General features: G+C 43.4%; 2 protein-coding genes across 3 annotated transcripts in view; one reads left to right on the top strand and one right to left on the bottom strand.

The window, feature by feature from the left end:
- LOC131750481 (ATPase PAAT-like) overlaps window positions 1-4,173 on the bottom strand; it is an 18,037-nt gene extending 13,864 nt beyond the window's left edge. For both annotated transcript variants that reach the window (XM_067024421.1, XM_059052923.2), the window contains exons 1-3: window positions 3,453-4,173; window positions 2,479-2,682; window positions 1,587-1,659 (exon numbers count right to left, since the gene is read on the bottom strand). In XM_067024421.1, the coding sequence (XP_066880522.1) occupies window positions 1,587-1,659; window positions 2,479-2,682; window positions 3,453-3,616 (441 nt within the window). In that variant the 5' untranslated portion in view covers window positions 3,617-4,173. The remainder of the gene's footprint in view (window positions 1-1,586; window positions 1,660-2,478; window positions 2,683-3,452) is intronic.
- PSTK (phosphoseryl-tRNA kinase) overlaps window positions 3,278-14,274 on the top strand; it is a 26,362-nt gene continuing 15,365 nt past the window's right edge. The window contains exons 1-3 of the mRNA XM_059051888.2: window positions 3,278-4,217; window positions 4,815-4,885; window positions 8,385-8,612. The gene's annotated coding sequence lies outside the window, so the exon portion shown is untranslated. The remainder of the gene's footprint in view (window positions 4,218-4,814; window positions 4,886-8,384; window positions 8,613-14,274) is intronic.

The raw sequence follows: 14,274 nt of genomic DNA, 5'->3' as shown, positions 1-14,274 counted from the left end.
AGGATTATGTGTTAAAATTTCCAGTACACATCATTGAGTAATTGCTCAAACATATGCATCAGTAACTATTACTTTTTTTTTTTTTTTTTTTTTTGCAGTGCGCGGGCCTCTCACTGTTGGGGTCTCTCCTGTTGCGGAGCACAGGCTCCAGACGTGCAGGCTCAGCGGCCATGGCTCATGGGCCCAGCCGCTCCGCGGCATGTGGGATCTCCCCGGACCAGGGCACGAACCCGCGTCCCCTGCATCAGCAGGCGGACTCGCAACCACTGTGCCACCAGGGAAGCCCAGTAACTATTATTACTTTTAACTTACATATACTACTGGCCCAGAAGAAGCCTTCCTACAAACCCAAGGATTTCCCTAAATGAAACACTCTTTCACTCCCTGGTACTTCCACAGCACAGTTTCAAACACCATTCACCTTCAGAGACACAACAAACCCATACATCACACAAAGACACAGGCGAATACAGACCCATGATCTAAAAACTCAGTGTGGCGCCAAAGATGTGACCGTCATCAACAAGTAAGTAAATACCTCATGAAACGTAAACACCCGCATTCCAACCTCCATATTATCCCTGTTCTGCTTTTTAACCCCCAAGCCCTTCTCACAAGCGAATGTAGTACCTATTTTGCACACCGAGTCAACCTATTATGTCTTGCCCACTATAGTATTTGCGATGTGAGGGCTCCATTCCAATTTATCTCATAACTGCCAATTCCTGAATGCCAAGTACAGTATCTGGCATCAGTAGGCACACCAGTGTTTGTTGGATGAATGAACTGCCTTATTTAAATGACTTTAGAAGCTATTAGTATATACACCTAAAACAACATCTTGGGATAATCAGTTGTGTGCTCTTCTGTAAGTAATAATCAGCACAGAATTTGAGAGATAAAAATGATTAATCCAAGACTTATTTTCCTTAGTCCCCTAATATTACCCGTGAAGTACGTGCAAACACGTGAAGAAACCTGCCCAAGGTTATTCTGCTGGTCAGCAGGAGAGCTCACTTAATAGTCAGGGCTTATGATTTCCAGCTCCGTACCCTTTCCCTACATCTGATGACATCAGTCAAGTTCACCTTGACAACATTTTTCATGCTGAAGACAGCAGTCCAAATCCCTTTAACTTTGTGGTGCCCTTGTCCGAAACTTCTCTAATTATATTCTATCTTTCTCCATATTTGGGGACCAAAACTGCTTGTGCTTTTTATGGGCACCTAAGTTTTATATAAAGATAAAAAAATCTTTTAAACTTATGTATTATTGCAAATAAAGTATACCGCGATTTAAAAAAAATTTTTATCACAGTTTTTCAAGGCTTAAAAGTAAAATACCACTGTATTATCAATAGTACGTGTAATGACATTGCTATAAATAATACACATTCAAATTTTAAAAGAAAGAGGTTGACAATTTTCTAGAAAAGAATTTCTTTTTACATGTTTACTAAGTATTTCTGAACTACAACCAGGGACCAAGTTGGACTAACTACATTACCAAACCTACAGAAAATAAGTATATATAATAGGAAAAACAACTGTAGTTTTCAAATTAGTTAAAATTTAGGAATGACTTACCTTTATTTTACAAGCATGTGTGGAAGACTCCAATTTTAGATATTTTTTGTACAAAATAATCTTTTCATGTTCACTGAAAATAAAAAAGATTTAATTTATTAAAAATTTCACACATTATCACTTTTAACAGTTACATTTAAAATTAAAAGTTTCCAGGACAATATTTAAATCCTTGGATTCAGTTTTCCTGGTGAGGCATAAACTGCTGCGACTTCCTACTGAAGTGCTTTGACTACAAAGAAAACACCTGCCACTTACTAGCTGTATAAGAAAATTAAATTAGAATCAAATGTATACTTATGTAGCACAGAGCACACTGTAAAGCTCAATAACACACCCGTTACATCCAACATGCACAGCATATAAAACACTTCATATTTTGATTCATATTAAGGAGAGATTAGGTCAGAATCTTTGTAAGAAATCAGAAAAAAAAATCAAGAAGTATAAAAATGGGTTAAGCATGCTGGTATGGCACAGGGTTGGGCTCACACACTGTGTGTAAAGAGTTTCCTACAGGAAAATGTTCAGCGTTCCAGACCGATAGACAACTTAATTTTTGGAAAACAGATCGTTGTGGGTTAAAGAAAACAGACAAGAAACACTTGCCAGAACTTCATCTGATCATAGACTTCCACGAACTAGCTATGATCTTTTACCAGCTTCTCTCTCTTCCACTAGCTCTCCATTTCCACGTTTATAAAAACAACGAGGCTGATCTAGACTGTCTTTAAGATCCCTAAAGGTCCAAATTTCCATGTCTGCTGGTATGTTTTTATCTTCTCTCCCCTAGTATCTGGCACCAATGTCAGAGAATCAATAAATATCGCAAAAGCTCAAGAAAATAAAACACTACTTCACAAGAACACTTCCACACGCATACGTCACAAACCTGTTATCCAGAACATTACAAACATTCTTGCCCCTACTGGTTCCACAGTACTCGTCTCCTGAGTATACTTCCATATTTCTTGCTGAACTTAAAATGCCAATAGAAACGATTTCTTCACCTCCAGGAGGGTCACATCTCAGGTAAAGGAAGCAGGGGTTTTCATCTTGGCTGTTCGCGTTCCTTCTCAAAATCACCAGATCCTGGCTGAAAAGAAAATGAAGAATATTATACAGTTCTCTGAACACTGTCATTAACCCACTTAATGGGCCACAGGGGTTGACATGCTATCCTATTCATTTACATTTGCATTTGGAGTCCAAGCGCCTTGCAAAGCACTGACGAAATGCTCAATACAGAATTCATAAGGAAATGATGCTTCAGACGTGAGGCCTCGCCACTCTCTTTTCCCTTGACTTCTGTAATACCTTCTAAGCAACTTCCTATAATTGCCTGTCCAGTTAATGAAATATATGTACTGGGCAGCTAGTGTAAATTCAAAAACAATTCAGAAGTGGGGGTGGGGCGGGGTGCAGAATGGAATAAAGGACCAAAGTGTGCCATTTTCAAAACTAAGCTGATGAAGATTTTCGACATCTGGATTTTTTGTTTTTTTTTAATGCCTATTTTGGTCGACAGGAGGTTTTTGTTTCGGGATAGAAAGGCGGTTCTGATCCCGACAGGGGGCCTCAGGAGCCGACGTGACGGACACAAGGGGGAAGGGAGTGAAACGCCGGGTCTTCAGGTCACCTGCCCCCCGTCGCCTGCGCCCGACGCTCACGCCGGAGTCGCCTCCTCTCTCCCGCGGGCCCGCCACCCGGGACCTGCCCCCTCGCCCTCGACGCCCGCACAGACCTGTCACCGCCTCGGCTCCAGGCCCAGACGCTCTCACCTCACGGCCCCCGTCTCCCCTCCCGGCTCCCCCAGGAGCGTGGCTGGCACCGAGTACAACCCCAGTCCCCGCCGGCCCGGCGCACCCGGTGGCAGGCGGCGCCAGCAGCTCCTCCCAGTCGGCGTCCCGGGCGCCGAGACCAGACCGGGTGAGATGGAGACTCTGGGCCAGGGCTCCGCACGCGGCATCCCAGGAACAGGCCAACGTCGGGCGGCGGGTCAGTGGCGGGTGTACGGTCTCGCTCTCCATCTGGCCACCTACACGCCCGGCCAGCTCCGGAACCTCTCTTACAGCTCTTTAATTTCCGCCAGGCTGAGGGACTGTAAAGGAACAGAGCAACTTCCGCCGCGTCCGGCTGCAAACCCCACAGCCGCAGCTTCTCTCCGGGGTCGGGAGACCAGCTACCGTAAACGCGCGTGCGCGCGCCGGCCGGTTTGGGCAGAGGGTTCAAAATTTGCGGGGGTTGAGGATAGAGCTGGAGTCCAGCGCATGCGCACTGACAGCCTGGTCCAGCTGCTGGGCTGTGCGCAGGCGCGGTGCGGTGCGCGTGGGAACGCAGTAGTGGTTTGACGTTGGTCCCGGAGATGTCGCGTGGTTGCCGGTGGCTGGACTGACCCGCAGGGTTGGTCCGGTGAGGAGAGTACGTCGTGAGGTTGGTGTGGTGTCGTGGCTCTCGAGACCTGAAGGCCCTCGTCCCGACCCTCGCTGTCTGTGGCGCGGACGCCGAGCCTTTCCGCGGACTGCGGTGGAGTGCGGGGGTCTGGGGACGCGGCGGCCGGGCGATGGAGTCGGCTTTTCAGGAAGTCGTCAGCCCGCTCCGCACACGCGCTCTCTCCTCCGAGGATGTCAGGTGGGTGCCGGTCGTTCGGCTTTAGCTGAGGAGGAAGTTGGGACGGTGTCGCCCTTGGTGTGGGGCTGGGGCGGGTGGCGTCTGAGGAAGGTCTGTGGCCCTGGGGCTTCGCCCTGTCAGGTGGCCCGGGCCGCCCTCGTGTCCCCCGTGTCGGGTGGAAGGTGGAGAAAGGCCTGGGCCCGAAGGGGGGTGGGGCCTGCCCTCCCTGCCCGGGGGAAAGGGAGCAGGACGGCGGCCTCGGGTCTGCGGTGGAGCAGAACGCGGGCTGGACCTGAAGGACCCTGAAGCTGTGGGTCCGGGGAAGTGGGGGCGGGTGGCTCTTTCCAGATGCCCCCGGGATAGGAAGGTAGTTGCTCCCTCCCCACCACCACTACCTGTCCCCTTCCTGAAGAGGACTGTGCAGATCAGTTTTCCACCTTTCGAAAGAAAAAAGGGAGTTAGAATATAGAAAAGTGGAATGTCAGAGTTCCAAAGGCCTTGAGTGTAAAGGGCCTAATTTGCAAAGGTGTTTTAATTCTCCCGACGCATTCTCGGTTGTCTATATCAGTATTTTTGTCTTATAGTTCCTGCTTCTTATATATTAACTTTAATTCACAGTACCAGCTTTGGACAGCCCAAAGAAAATAGGCTCTTCTTCAGAAACACCCATCTCCACTTTAAGGGGCCAGGTCAGTACTATCAACTGGACTTTGACTTTCTTGAATAAGGCTGGATGACCAAGAGTCAGGAAACTAGACTCCTATGGTCCCCCCTTTTTTTTTCGCACAGCCAGTAAATCACCAAATCTTGGTTTTCTTAGAGGAAACCTGTTCTATCTTCGTCTCTGCTTCTTCTGTTTTGAAGCACTAGCTTTCATTTGAACAGTTCCGGCAGCTTCTTTACTGTCATTAGCCTTCGTTGTCAACCTCTTCCTCTCCATCCTCTGCACTGCCCTCTTGGTGCTTGTTGCTCTTGACCGAGTACAGCCTTTGTACTTCGACTCCCGCCTGCCTCCCTGCCCTCCCATCTCCCCCACCTTTGCGCAGGCTTTTCCCTCTGGAATGCCTGCTCTTTTGGAACATCGTTCAGAATGAAGGAGACCTCCACTCTGCTATAGAATTAAACTCATTCCTCTGTACTACTCTTATACTTTTAATTTATGTCAAAGAAAATCCCAAACTGGACAGTAAAAGCAGATTTTATTCAGAACTATAAATAGGGGAAAAGACCTCAGTGTAGGACCAGGCTCAATTCTGAATACCGCATGGACAAGTGAGAATTTAAAGCCAAGGAGCAGGGTAGGGGGGTCAGTGGATAGAAAATTACGAATGAGAAACCTCAAGGGTCAAGATGATTGTGCCTTGGGGCTTCCCTGGTGGCGCAGCGGTTGAGAGTCCGCCTGCCGATGCAGGAGACACGGGTTCGTGCCCGGGTCCGGGAGGATCCCACGTGCCGCGGAGCGGCTGGGCCCGTGAGCCATGGCCGCTGAGCCTGCGCGTCCGGAGCCTGTGCCCCGCAACGGGAGAGGCCACAACAGTGAGAGGCCCGCATACCACAAAAAAAAAAAAAAAAAAGATGATTGTGCCTGAACCTACCTAACAGAATTCTTGCTGGTGAGAGGCTACGGTTATTAGACATCACCCAGGGGATGATGGAAGATGAGGAACCTGATTAGCTATCAAGGGCGGTCAGATATGGAGGATGGGGGATCTTGCTAAATTGACTTAGCAGTGTCTTTGCTAAAACTAGATTTTACAAGGAAATGCCCAGATGAGCCTAGGAGAAGGTTCAGGAGCCTGAATAAAGTTTGGCCAAGCAAGAATCTTTGTCAGGTACTATGATTCTCCTATGGTTTCAGACTTTATCAGTTTACATATTTGTGTTCCCTACTATGTAGGCTTGCTGAGATTAGTAATTATTTTATGCCTGGTACAGGTGTTGAGTACAGGTTTGTTGTATGGAATTGATAGATTGGTGAGAGTTGGCTGGCAGCTTTATCACAAAATAAGAGATGCAGAAAAAGGCAAAAATAGTAAATTCAAGCTTATGCTTTTTTCTTCAAAGCCGGGGTGGTGGTTGTTCAGAACTGACCTCACTCTTAATATGATAAATTGCTCTCGTCATGAATTGCAACTGATTTTTTTGCCCTATTTTTTCCCTTTGAAATAAATCATAAAATATATGTTGGAAACTTACCACCAATATCACTAGGATGTACTATGCAATTCTTTCACTCACTTATTATAAAGTTTATTACAGCTTACTGTGTAAGAAGTCAATATGCTCTTTAGAGGCATATTTCCAATCTGTTTTCAGAATATGAACCAATGCATATTTGAAAGGTACATTTTAGAAAGAAGTGACTTGTGGTATTAATTTTCTTGGGCCCATTCATTTAGTAATATGACAGTTGAGGTGTTGACCATCTTAATTTTAAGTAGAATGAGTTCTTACTGTATTTGCCCTGCCTTTTACCCCGGAGTATACTTCCCAGCAAGGTGGTTATAGGAACTTAACTTTCCTCCCAGCTGATACCACTTGAGTTGTACCTCTTCTCCTCCCTTCCCGTTCTTTCTGGTCCCTGTAGGCCCTATGGTTGCCTGGACTTCCTTCTTCTCACCCTGCCTCGATGCTGGACCTGCAATTAAGTTAGAAGCGGGAAAGAGAGTAACCTTCCTACCCCTTTTTCCCCAACTTCATTTATAGCTGCTCACTACCGCCATGTCATTTATAACCTCTGTTCTGGTTAGTCCAACACTGCTGGACTGTATACAGTTTTCAATACAGCCTCGCTTCAGCCTTTCTGAAGACATGCAGAAATTATGGGGAAGCTCTTGACGTGTAGCTGAATCTGCCTACATCCATGATTACCCCATGTGTGACACCTTCTTATCCTAAAGCTGTTTTTGTAGTAAAGGGTTAACTTGTTAAGCATGGGATGTTCAAAGCTTGCCCACATTCCAAAGAAAGACCTGGTTCCTGACCAACTCCTGTCTTATCCTCTAAGCTGCTGGAATATCTGCTTAATAAAATTGTCTTTTTAACTATGGGCCTCAGTCCCACCAGCTAGGTTATGCTAACAGTGTGATGTGTGGTGAGGACTATACTCTTTTTCTTTTTAATATAAATTTGTTTACTTATTTTTGGCTGCTTTGGGTCTTTGTTGCTGGGCACGGGCTTTCTCTAGTTGCGGCGAGTGGGGGCTGCTCTTCATGTGGCATGTGGGCTTCTCATTGCAGTGGCTTCTCTTGTTGCAGAGCACAGGCTCTAGGGCACATGGGCTTCAGTAGTTGTGGCACGCAGGCTCAGTAGTTGTGGCTCACAGACCCTAGATCGCAGGCTCAGTAGTTGTGGCGCATGGGCTTAGTTGCTCCGCAGCATGTGGCAACTTCCCGGACCTGGGCTCAAACCCATGTCCCCAGCATGGGCAGGTAGATTCTTAGCCACTGCACCACCAGGGAAGCCCCCAGGGCTATACTCTTTTAGTTTGGCCTCTGAAGAGGCTAAAGACTAAGAAACTAATGTCAGCACATTGGTGCTCCATGCCTACCTGATTGACCCCCAATAAAAACCTTGAACACCGAGACTCAGGTGAGCTTCCTTGGTTGGCAGTACTCTGCACATGCTGTCACACATCATTGCTGGATGCTTGCACCTGGTTTCTCTTGGACTCTGCTCCACGTGCCTTTGCTTTGCTAAGTTTAGTCTATATCCTTCCCTGTTTAAGAATCTGTTATAAGGCACAAACAGCAACAAGACGTGAAGAATTGCACATTCTTCCGTTAGTAACAGTAGTTAATTATAAGTGGGGAAAGTAGTAGAGTTTTATTAGGAGACAGTGTGTGCAGCTTTAAAAAAGAACCCTGCACTACTGTTACATGCTTTTCTTGCTTCCCTCTCTCTGCCCACTGTCACTACCCTAGAGTCTTAGTAAAGAGAAGAATTAAAATTGGGGAAAAGATTCCTTTAAAGATACAAATATAGGTATTGGGGGTAAGGTAGGTAGTAATCACATAACCATGTTTTACTGCTAACTGTACATGCCTTATAACAGATTCTTAAACACTCTGGGTTTCAGAACCTCTTTATACCCTTAAACTGTTGAAAACTGCAGAGAGCTTTTGTTTAAGTGGGTTTTATCTTCTACATTTAAAAAAATTAACAACCTTATTCTTCTTGGATCTACAGTGATGTACACTAATGTGAACAAATCCAGTAAAAAGAGTGGCTTGAAAAGTAACCAGCATGAATAACATGGTATCATCTACGGAAAAATCCACTCCAGCTTCAGAATACCTGGCTTAAAAAGAACTTTCATAACGGACCCATTTCATGGGATTGTTTTGTCCTGCATTCTTGGGGTCTTAGACTGCTTACCTAGAGCTTTAAGATCGATGTGAACTAACTCTTCTTTTGGTAAGTTAATAATGAAACAAAATAGCATCCAAGCTTAATCAACTATTGGATGTGTTTTATTATTTTTTGTTACGTTTTTGTGACACTTGTACATTGTGAAGAAGTAACTGAGCAAAAATTCTACATAGTATGTTCACAACTCATTTTGAATATTGTGTGTTTTTTATAAAAATTACCTGTCTTTATGTATAATTGCAGAGTTTTGAGGTATGTTTATTAAAGTCCTTCCAGGAATATGTTGTACTATTAGATTGCAGGTTAAGGGGAAGCTATAGAATCCTTTTTACCTTTGACAGTTGTGCTTTTATATACAACATAATGTGAACAGCCAATGTAAATTTTTAAAATTTGTAGTTATATTTATCTCTGTGCTGTGCACATTTTATTTTTCTCACTTTCTCTCCTCAAATAAATTATGAGCTTTTTTAAACACCAGACAATGTCTTTATTTCTGTGTGAATCCCCAGCATTTAAGGCAGTATTTGGTACACAAATATCAAGTGAACATTGAATGGTTAACTTTCGCAGTGTTAAAATATGAGGCTCATTTATTAGGCTTTCGAGGGGGTTGATTGTTTTAAACACCTTTATAATAATTTTAAACATATGACACCATGATGGAAGTAAGGAGACAGTGAAAATCTCTGTTGGAAATCTCTAGGAATTGCTTTCTTCTGAGAAAATTGTTTTGGAAGCTTAAGAAACCAAGGAATTGACATCTGTTTCATCTGTGAGCCAGAGTTTGGTAGCATTCAGATTCTTCTTAGCAGAACTGCTTCTTGTACCTTTGATCTTTCCTCAGATACTTTGGTGGTTCTTAGGGTTAGTGAGAGTGATGATTATTCTGGGTCTAAGTACCCACTTTCAGCATATTAGGTCATTTACTTTGCTTTCATCTTAACAATACCAGGAGCAAAGTGGTCTCTGGGAAATCAGAAAAATACTAGATACTGTAAAATTAGTTCAAGATTTGGTAACATTTGAGTATCTGGCTCACACTTTAGGCTATCTTTGTTAGGTTTTTTTAAAGAAGCTAAGAAGGAAGATAAGACTGGTGACATGATGATTCAACTGGCAATGACATTGATGGTGATTATAGAAAAGGAGCGAATAAGCTTATAATTTTTACTTCGGCATAAACTTTAGAGGAGGAGTTGTTGAAATACCTCATTGGAGAGTAAAGTAAGGAAGTTCATTTTCACGGACCTATAAGTGGGTGGCAGCCAAGGAGACCAGCATTTACTAAGCGTCTACTAGGCCACAAAGTAAACATGTGTTAGTTAATCTTCTCAGAAACTACAAGTGAGATTTTGGAGAGGTTGTGAACAATGCCATGCTATCAAAGTCATTTTGAGGTTAAGGTAAAGCAGTTCAAGGTCTTTTTAAAAGTAAAAATCTGTTTGTGACTAGAAAGGGGTTCCAGAAGGCTTCGCTCTAAGGATCAGTAAAGAAAGGAGAAGATGGACAAAAGTGGTGAGGGATGAGGTCTTATGGCTCTTGCTATGTTTAAATAAACCTGGGCTTTGGCAGTTAGACTGTTAGCAAGTTCTGTTAGTGATTAAAGAACTTGAGTGCTGAGTTGGTAGAAAACAGTGTTAAAAGTAACCAGAGGAGAAAATCTGCTTCTGAAGATACTGGGGATGTCAGAAGGTGGAATCTCAGATTTTCTAAGTCCCCTTAAGAGGACTTCATTCATTATACAGATCGGAAAATTAAACCCAGAGTTGCCACACACTGCTTTTTCTTCTCACTTGCTCTCAGATGACTACAGTTCCCCTTGAGGTCAACTAACATGTTTGGAACAGGCAGCTGGATCACAGTGAATTGAAAGCTCTCATGAGAAGAACTGAATGAACACCCCCAACATGGGAAGATTTAGCTAAAGCTAAAATTGGAACTGGGTGCTGGGTACCTCCTGCAGCCCACGTGGTAGTCTAGGTGAGGCAAGAGTCCCACGCGATGCCTGTGGCTGTGAGTGGCAGAAGTGATAGGAGAGAACCAGCGAGGTAAGGTCAGTCAAGCAGTCTCACCCCAAGTTCAAAGCAGAGTGGCCGCTCCAGCATGAAGGATTACTGAGCAACCTCCATTCTCTTCCGAGGACCAGAAGGAACGGAGTGATGACAACTAACACTGCCCACGTGACGTAACCAAGCTAACAGTGATTTAAATCAAGTTTAACAGTAAATCCTAAACAAACAGGAGTGACCTGTGTGCCTTCAGGTTACATGTTTATATGTGAGGGAAAATGGGTCACAAATGCCTGTTGAGGATGGCTCACTTGACTACATAAATTCTGGAGGAAAGGCAGCCAGTCTGAGTTAGATACGTGTGAGTTATCGCTTGCTTTCTTTGATAAGGAGATACTACATTCTTAAGATCATTCTCAAGAAGAGAATGATTTTTGTGGCACACTTTACACTCTCAGAAGTGTGTAGTATTTCCTCCACTGGAGTACAGCCAAGAGTAGCTCCCTTCCCTAGGGCGAAGCGGTCGGCCCCGGGGCTGAGGGAAGAAGGGAGTGTGTGGAGTGGGACATAGTTCACATACCAAGGGGTCTGGGCCCCATTATTTGACCCCAAAATTCACCCACCTGGACTCTCAAATATTCTGTCTCTGGTACTAAATGCAATGTTACCATGTTGGCACCCTGCTAATTTAGGAGACCACATATTCAGTAAGTATATCTCATCACTTTACTGTCCTTTTCTGGGTCTCAGGTGAGAGTGAGGTCTGTGAAGAAAGCTTCACAAATTCAGGGTTGTACTCTAATTATGGCTGTATGCCAACATCACATGCTTATTTTTGAACCTGTCCTTGAAAAGCATGTCGTTTTAGATAGTGGACACCTAAACTTGAAGTCATAATAGTTGGTTTTGATGTTCTGAAATATAAAACAATTTTAATAAAAATTTTAAAAAATCATTTTGTTCCAAAACAGGTTGTTAAAAAAGATGACTGTTCCAAAATAACTGGTGAATTCTACCAGACATTCAAAGAGGAAATTATATCGGTTCTTTTCAATCTCTGAGAAGATAGAGACAGAGGGAATACTTCCCAACTCATTCTATGAGACCAGCATTACCCTAATACCAAAACCAGATATTACAAGATATTACAAGAAAAGAACACCAACAACCAGTATCTCTCATGAATACATATGCAAAAATCCTCAACCAAATATTAGCAAATTAAATCCAGTGATGTATAGAAAGGATTAGACACCATGACCAAGTGGGGTTTATTCTAGGCATGCAAAGCTGGCTCAACATTTGAAAATTGAGTAATGTAATATATTAACAGGTTAAAGAAGAAAAGTCACAATCATATCAATAGATGCAGCAGAAGCATTTGACAAAATCCAACATTTTCATCATGATAAAAAAAAAAACTCAGCAAACTAGGAATAGAGGGGAACTACAACTTGATAAAGAACATCTACAGGGACTTCCCTGGTGGAGTAGTGGTTAAGAATCCACCTGCCAATGCAGAGGACGTGGGTTCGAGCCCTGGTCCAGGAAGATCCCACATCCCACAGAGCAACTAAGCCCATGGGCCACAACTACTGAGCCTACGTGCCACAACTACTGAAGCCCGCATGCCTAGAGCCTGTGCTCTGCAACAAGAGAAGCTACCACAGTGAGAAGCCCGTGCACCGCAACGAGGAGTAGCCCCCGCTCACTGCAACTAAAGAAAGCCCATGTGCAGCAACGAAGACCCAGTGCAGCTAAAAATAAATAAAATTTTTTAAAAAGAACATCTACAAAAAAACCTACAGGGCTTCCCTGGTGGCGCAGTGGTTGAGAGTCCGCCTGCCGATGCAGGGGACACGGGTTCGTGCCCCGGTCTGGGAAGATCCCACATGCCGCGGAGCGGCTGGGCCCGTGAGCCATGGCTGCCGGGCCTGTGTGTCCGGAGCCTGTGCTCCGCAACGGGAGAGGCCACTACAGTGAGAGGCCCGTATACCGCAGAAAAAAAAACAAAAAAACCTACAGCTAACATCATACTTAATGGTGAGAAACTAGATGCTTTCCCACAAAGATCAGGAACGAAGCAAGAATGTCTCACCACTCCTATTCAACATCATACTGGAAGCTCTAGCTAATGTAATAAGAAGAAGGCAATGAAAAGTATACAGATTGAGAAGGAAGAAAGAAAACTGTCTTTGATGACCTGTCTATGTAGAAAATCCCAAAGGATCAACCAAAAACTCCTGGAACTAATAAGTGATTATGGAAAGGTTGCAGGACACAAGATTAACATACAAAAGTCAACTGCTTTCATAACACTAGCAACAAACAAGTGGAATTTCAAATTTAAAACTATGATTTACATTACACCCTACAAATGAAATACTTGGTATAAACCTAACAACATTTGTGCAAGGTCTATGTGAGGAAAACTACAAAACTCTGATGACAGAAATCAAAGAAGGATTACATGAAAGGAGATATTCCATGTTCCTGGATAGAAAGCCTTAATATTGTCAAGAGGTCAATTCTTCTCAATTTGATCTGTAGAGTCAACACAATCTCAATCAAAAGTCCAGTAAGTTCTTTTGTTGATATCAACAAAATTATTCTAAAGTTTATATGGAGAGGCAAAAGACCCAGAATAGCCAACACAGTATTGAAGGAGAAGAACAAAGTCAGAGGACTGACACTACCCAACTTTACTGCTACAGTAATCAAGACAGTGTGGTATTGGCAAAAAGAATAGACAGATCAGTGGCCAGAATACAGAGCCCAGAAATAGACTCACACAAGTATAGTCAATTGATCTTTGACAAAGAAGCAAAGACAATGCAATGGAGGAAAAAAAGTCTTCAACAAAATGGAGATGGAACAGATAACCACATGTAAAAAAAAAAATGTGATACAGGATTTTTATCTTTCACAAAAATTTATTCAAATGTCATCATAGACCTAAATGCTAAATGCAAAACTATAAAACTTATAGAAGATAACATAGGAAAAAGATCTAGATGACTTTGGGTTTGGTGATGACATTTTAGATACAACTTTATAAAGACACGATCCATGAAAGAAGTAATTGGTAAGCTGGAATTCATTCAAATGAAAAACTTCCACTCTGCCAAAGATAGTGTCAAGAGAACAAGAAGACAAGCCACAGACTGGGAGAAAATATTTGCAAAAGACATATAAAGGACTGTTATCCGAAAGATACAAACAGCACTTACAACTCAACAGTAAGAAAATGAACAGCCCAGTTTAAAAATGGGTAAAAGATCTGAACTAAAACCTCACCAGAGAAGATAGTCACCCCTCAGTATCCACTGGAGATTGATTCCAGGACCCCCATGCATACGTGCTTGTTAGCAGCATAGAGTTAACTTCTTCCACCTGCTGGGCATTTCAGTATCTGCAAAAGAGCTCAAAGGACTTGGCTCAGAATATTATTTATAACCCTTGAGGAGGAACTAAAGGTCCTTGACTTTGTTTAATGACTAAACTGTTATTATTTTGTCTTGCTTGACTGTTTTCCTTTCTTTCTGCATTTTCTCACTTCTCTGATTAAATTTACTGTTTGGAACCTGGGGAAGGCCTAGGAGGCTAAAGTTTTTCTACAGACAAGAGGCAGGCGGAGGACATGGGGGGGGGGGTCTGTTCTGAGAAGGCCCCATAGGGTCCTGTTTGGTTACACT

This window comes from Kogia breviceps, chromosome 2 (genome assembly GCF_026419965.1).
Source record: "Kogia breviceps isolate mKogBre1 chromosome 2, mKogBre1 haplotype 1, whole genome shotgun sequence".
Classification (NCBI taxonomy): Eukaryota; Metazoa; Chordata; class Mammalia; order Artiodactyla; family Physeteridae; genus Kogia; species Kogia breviceps.
This window is presented reverse-complemented; position numbering and strand designations above follow the sequence as displayed.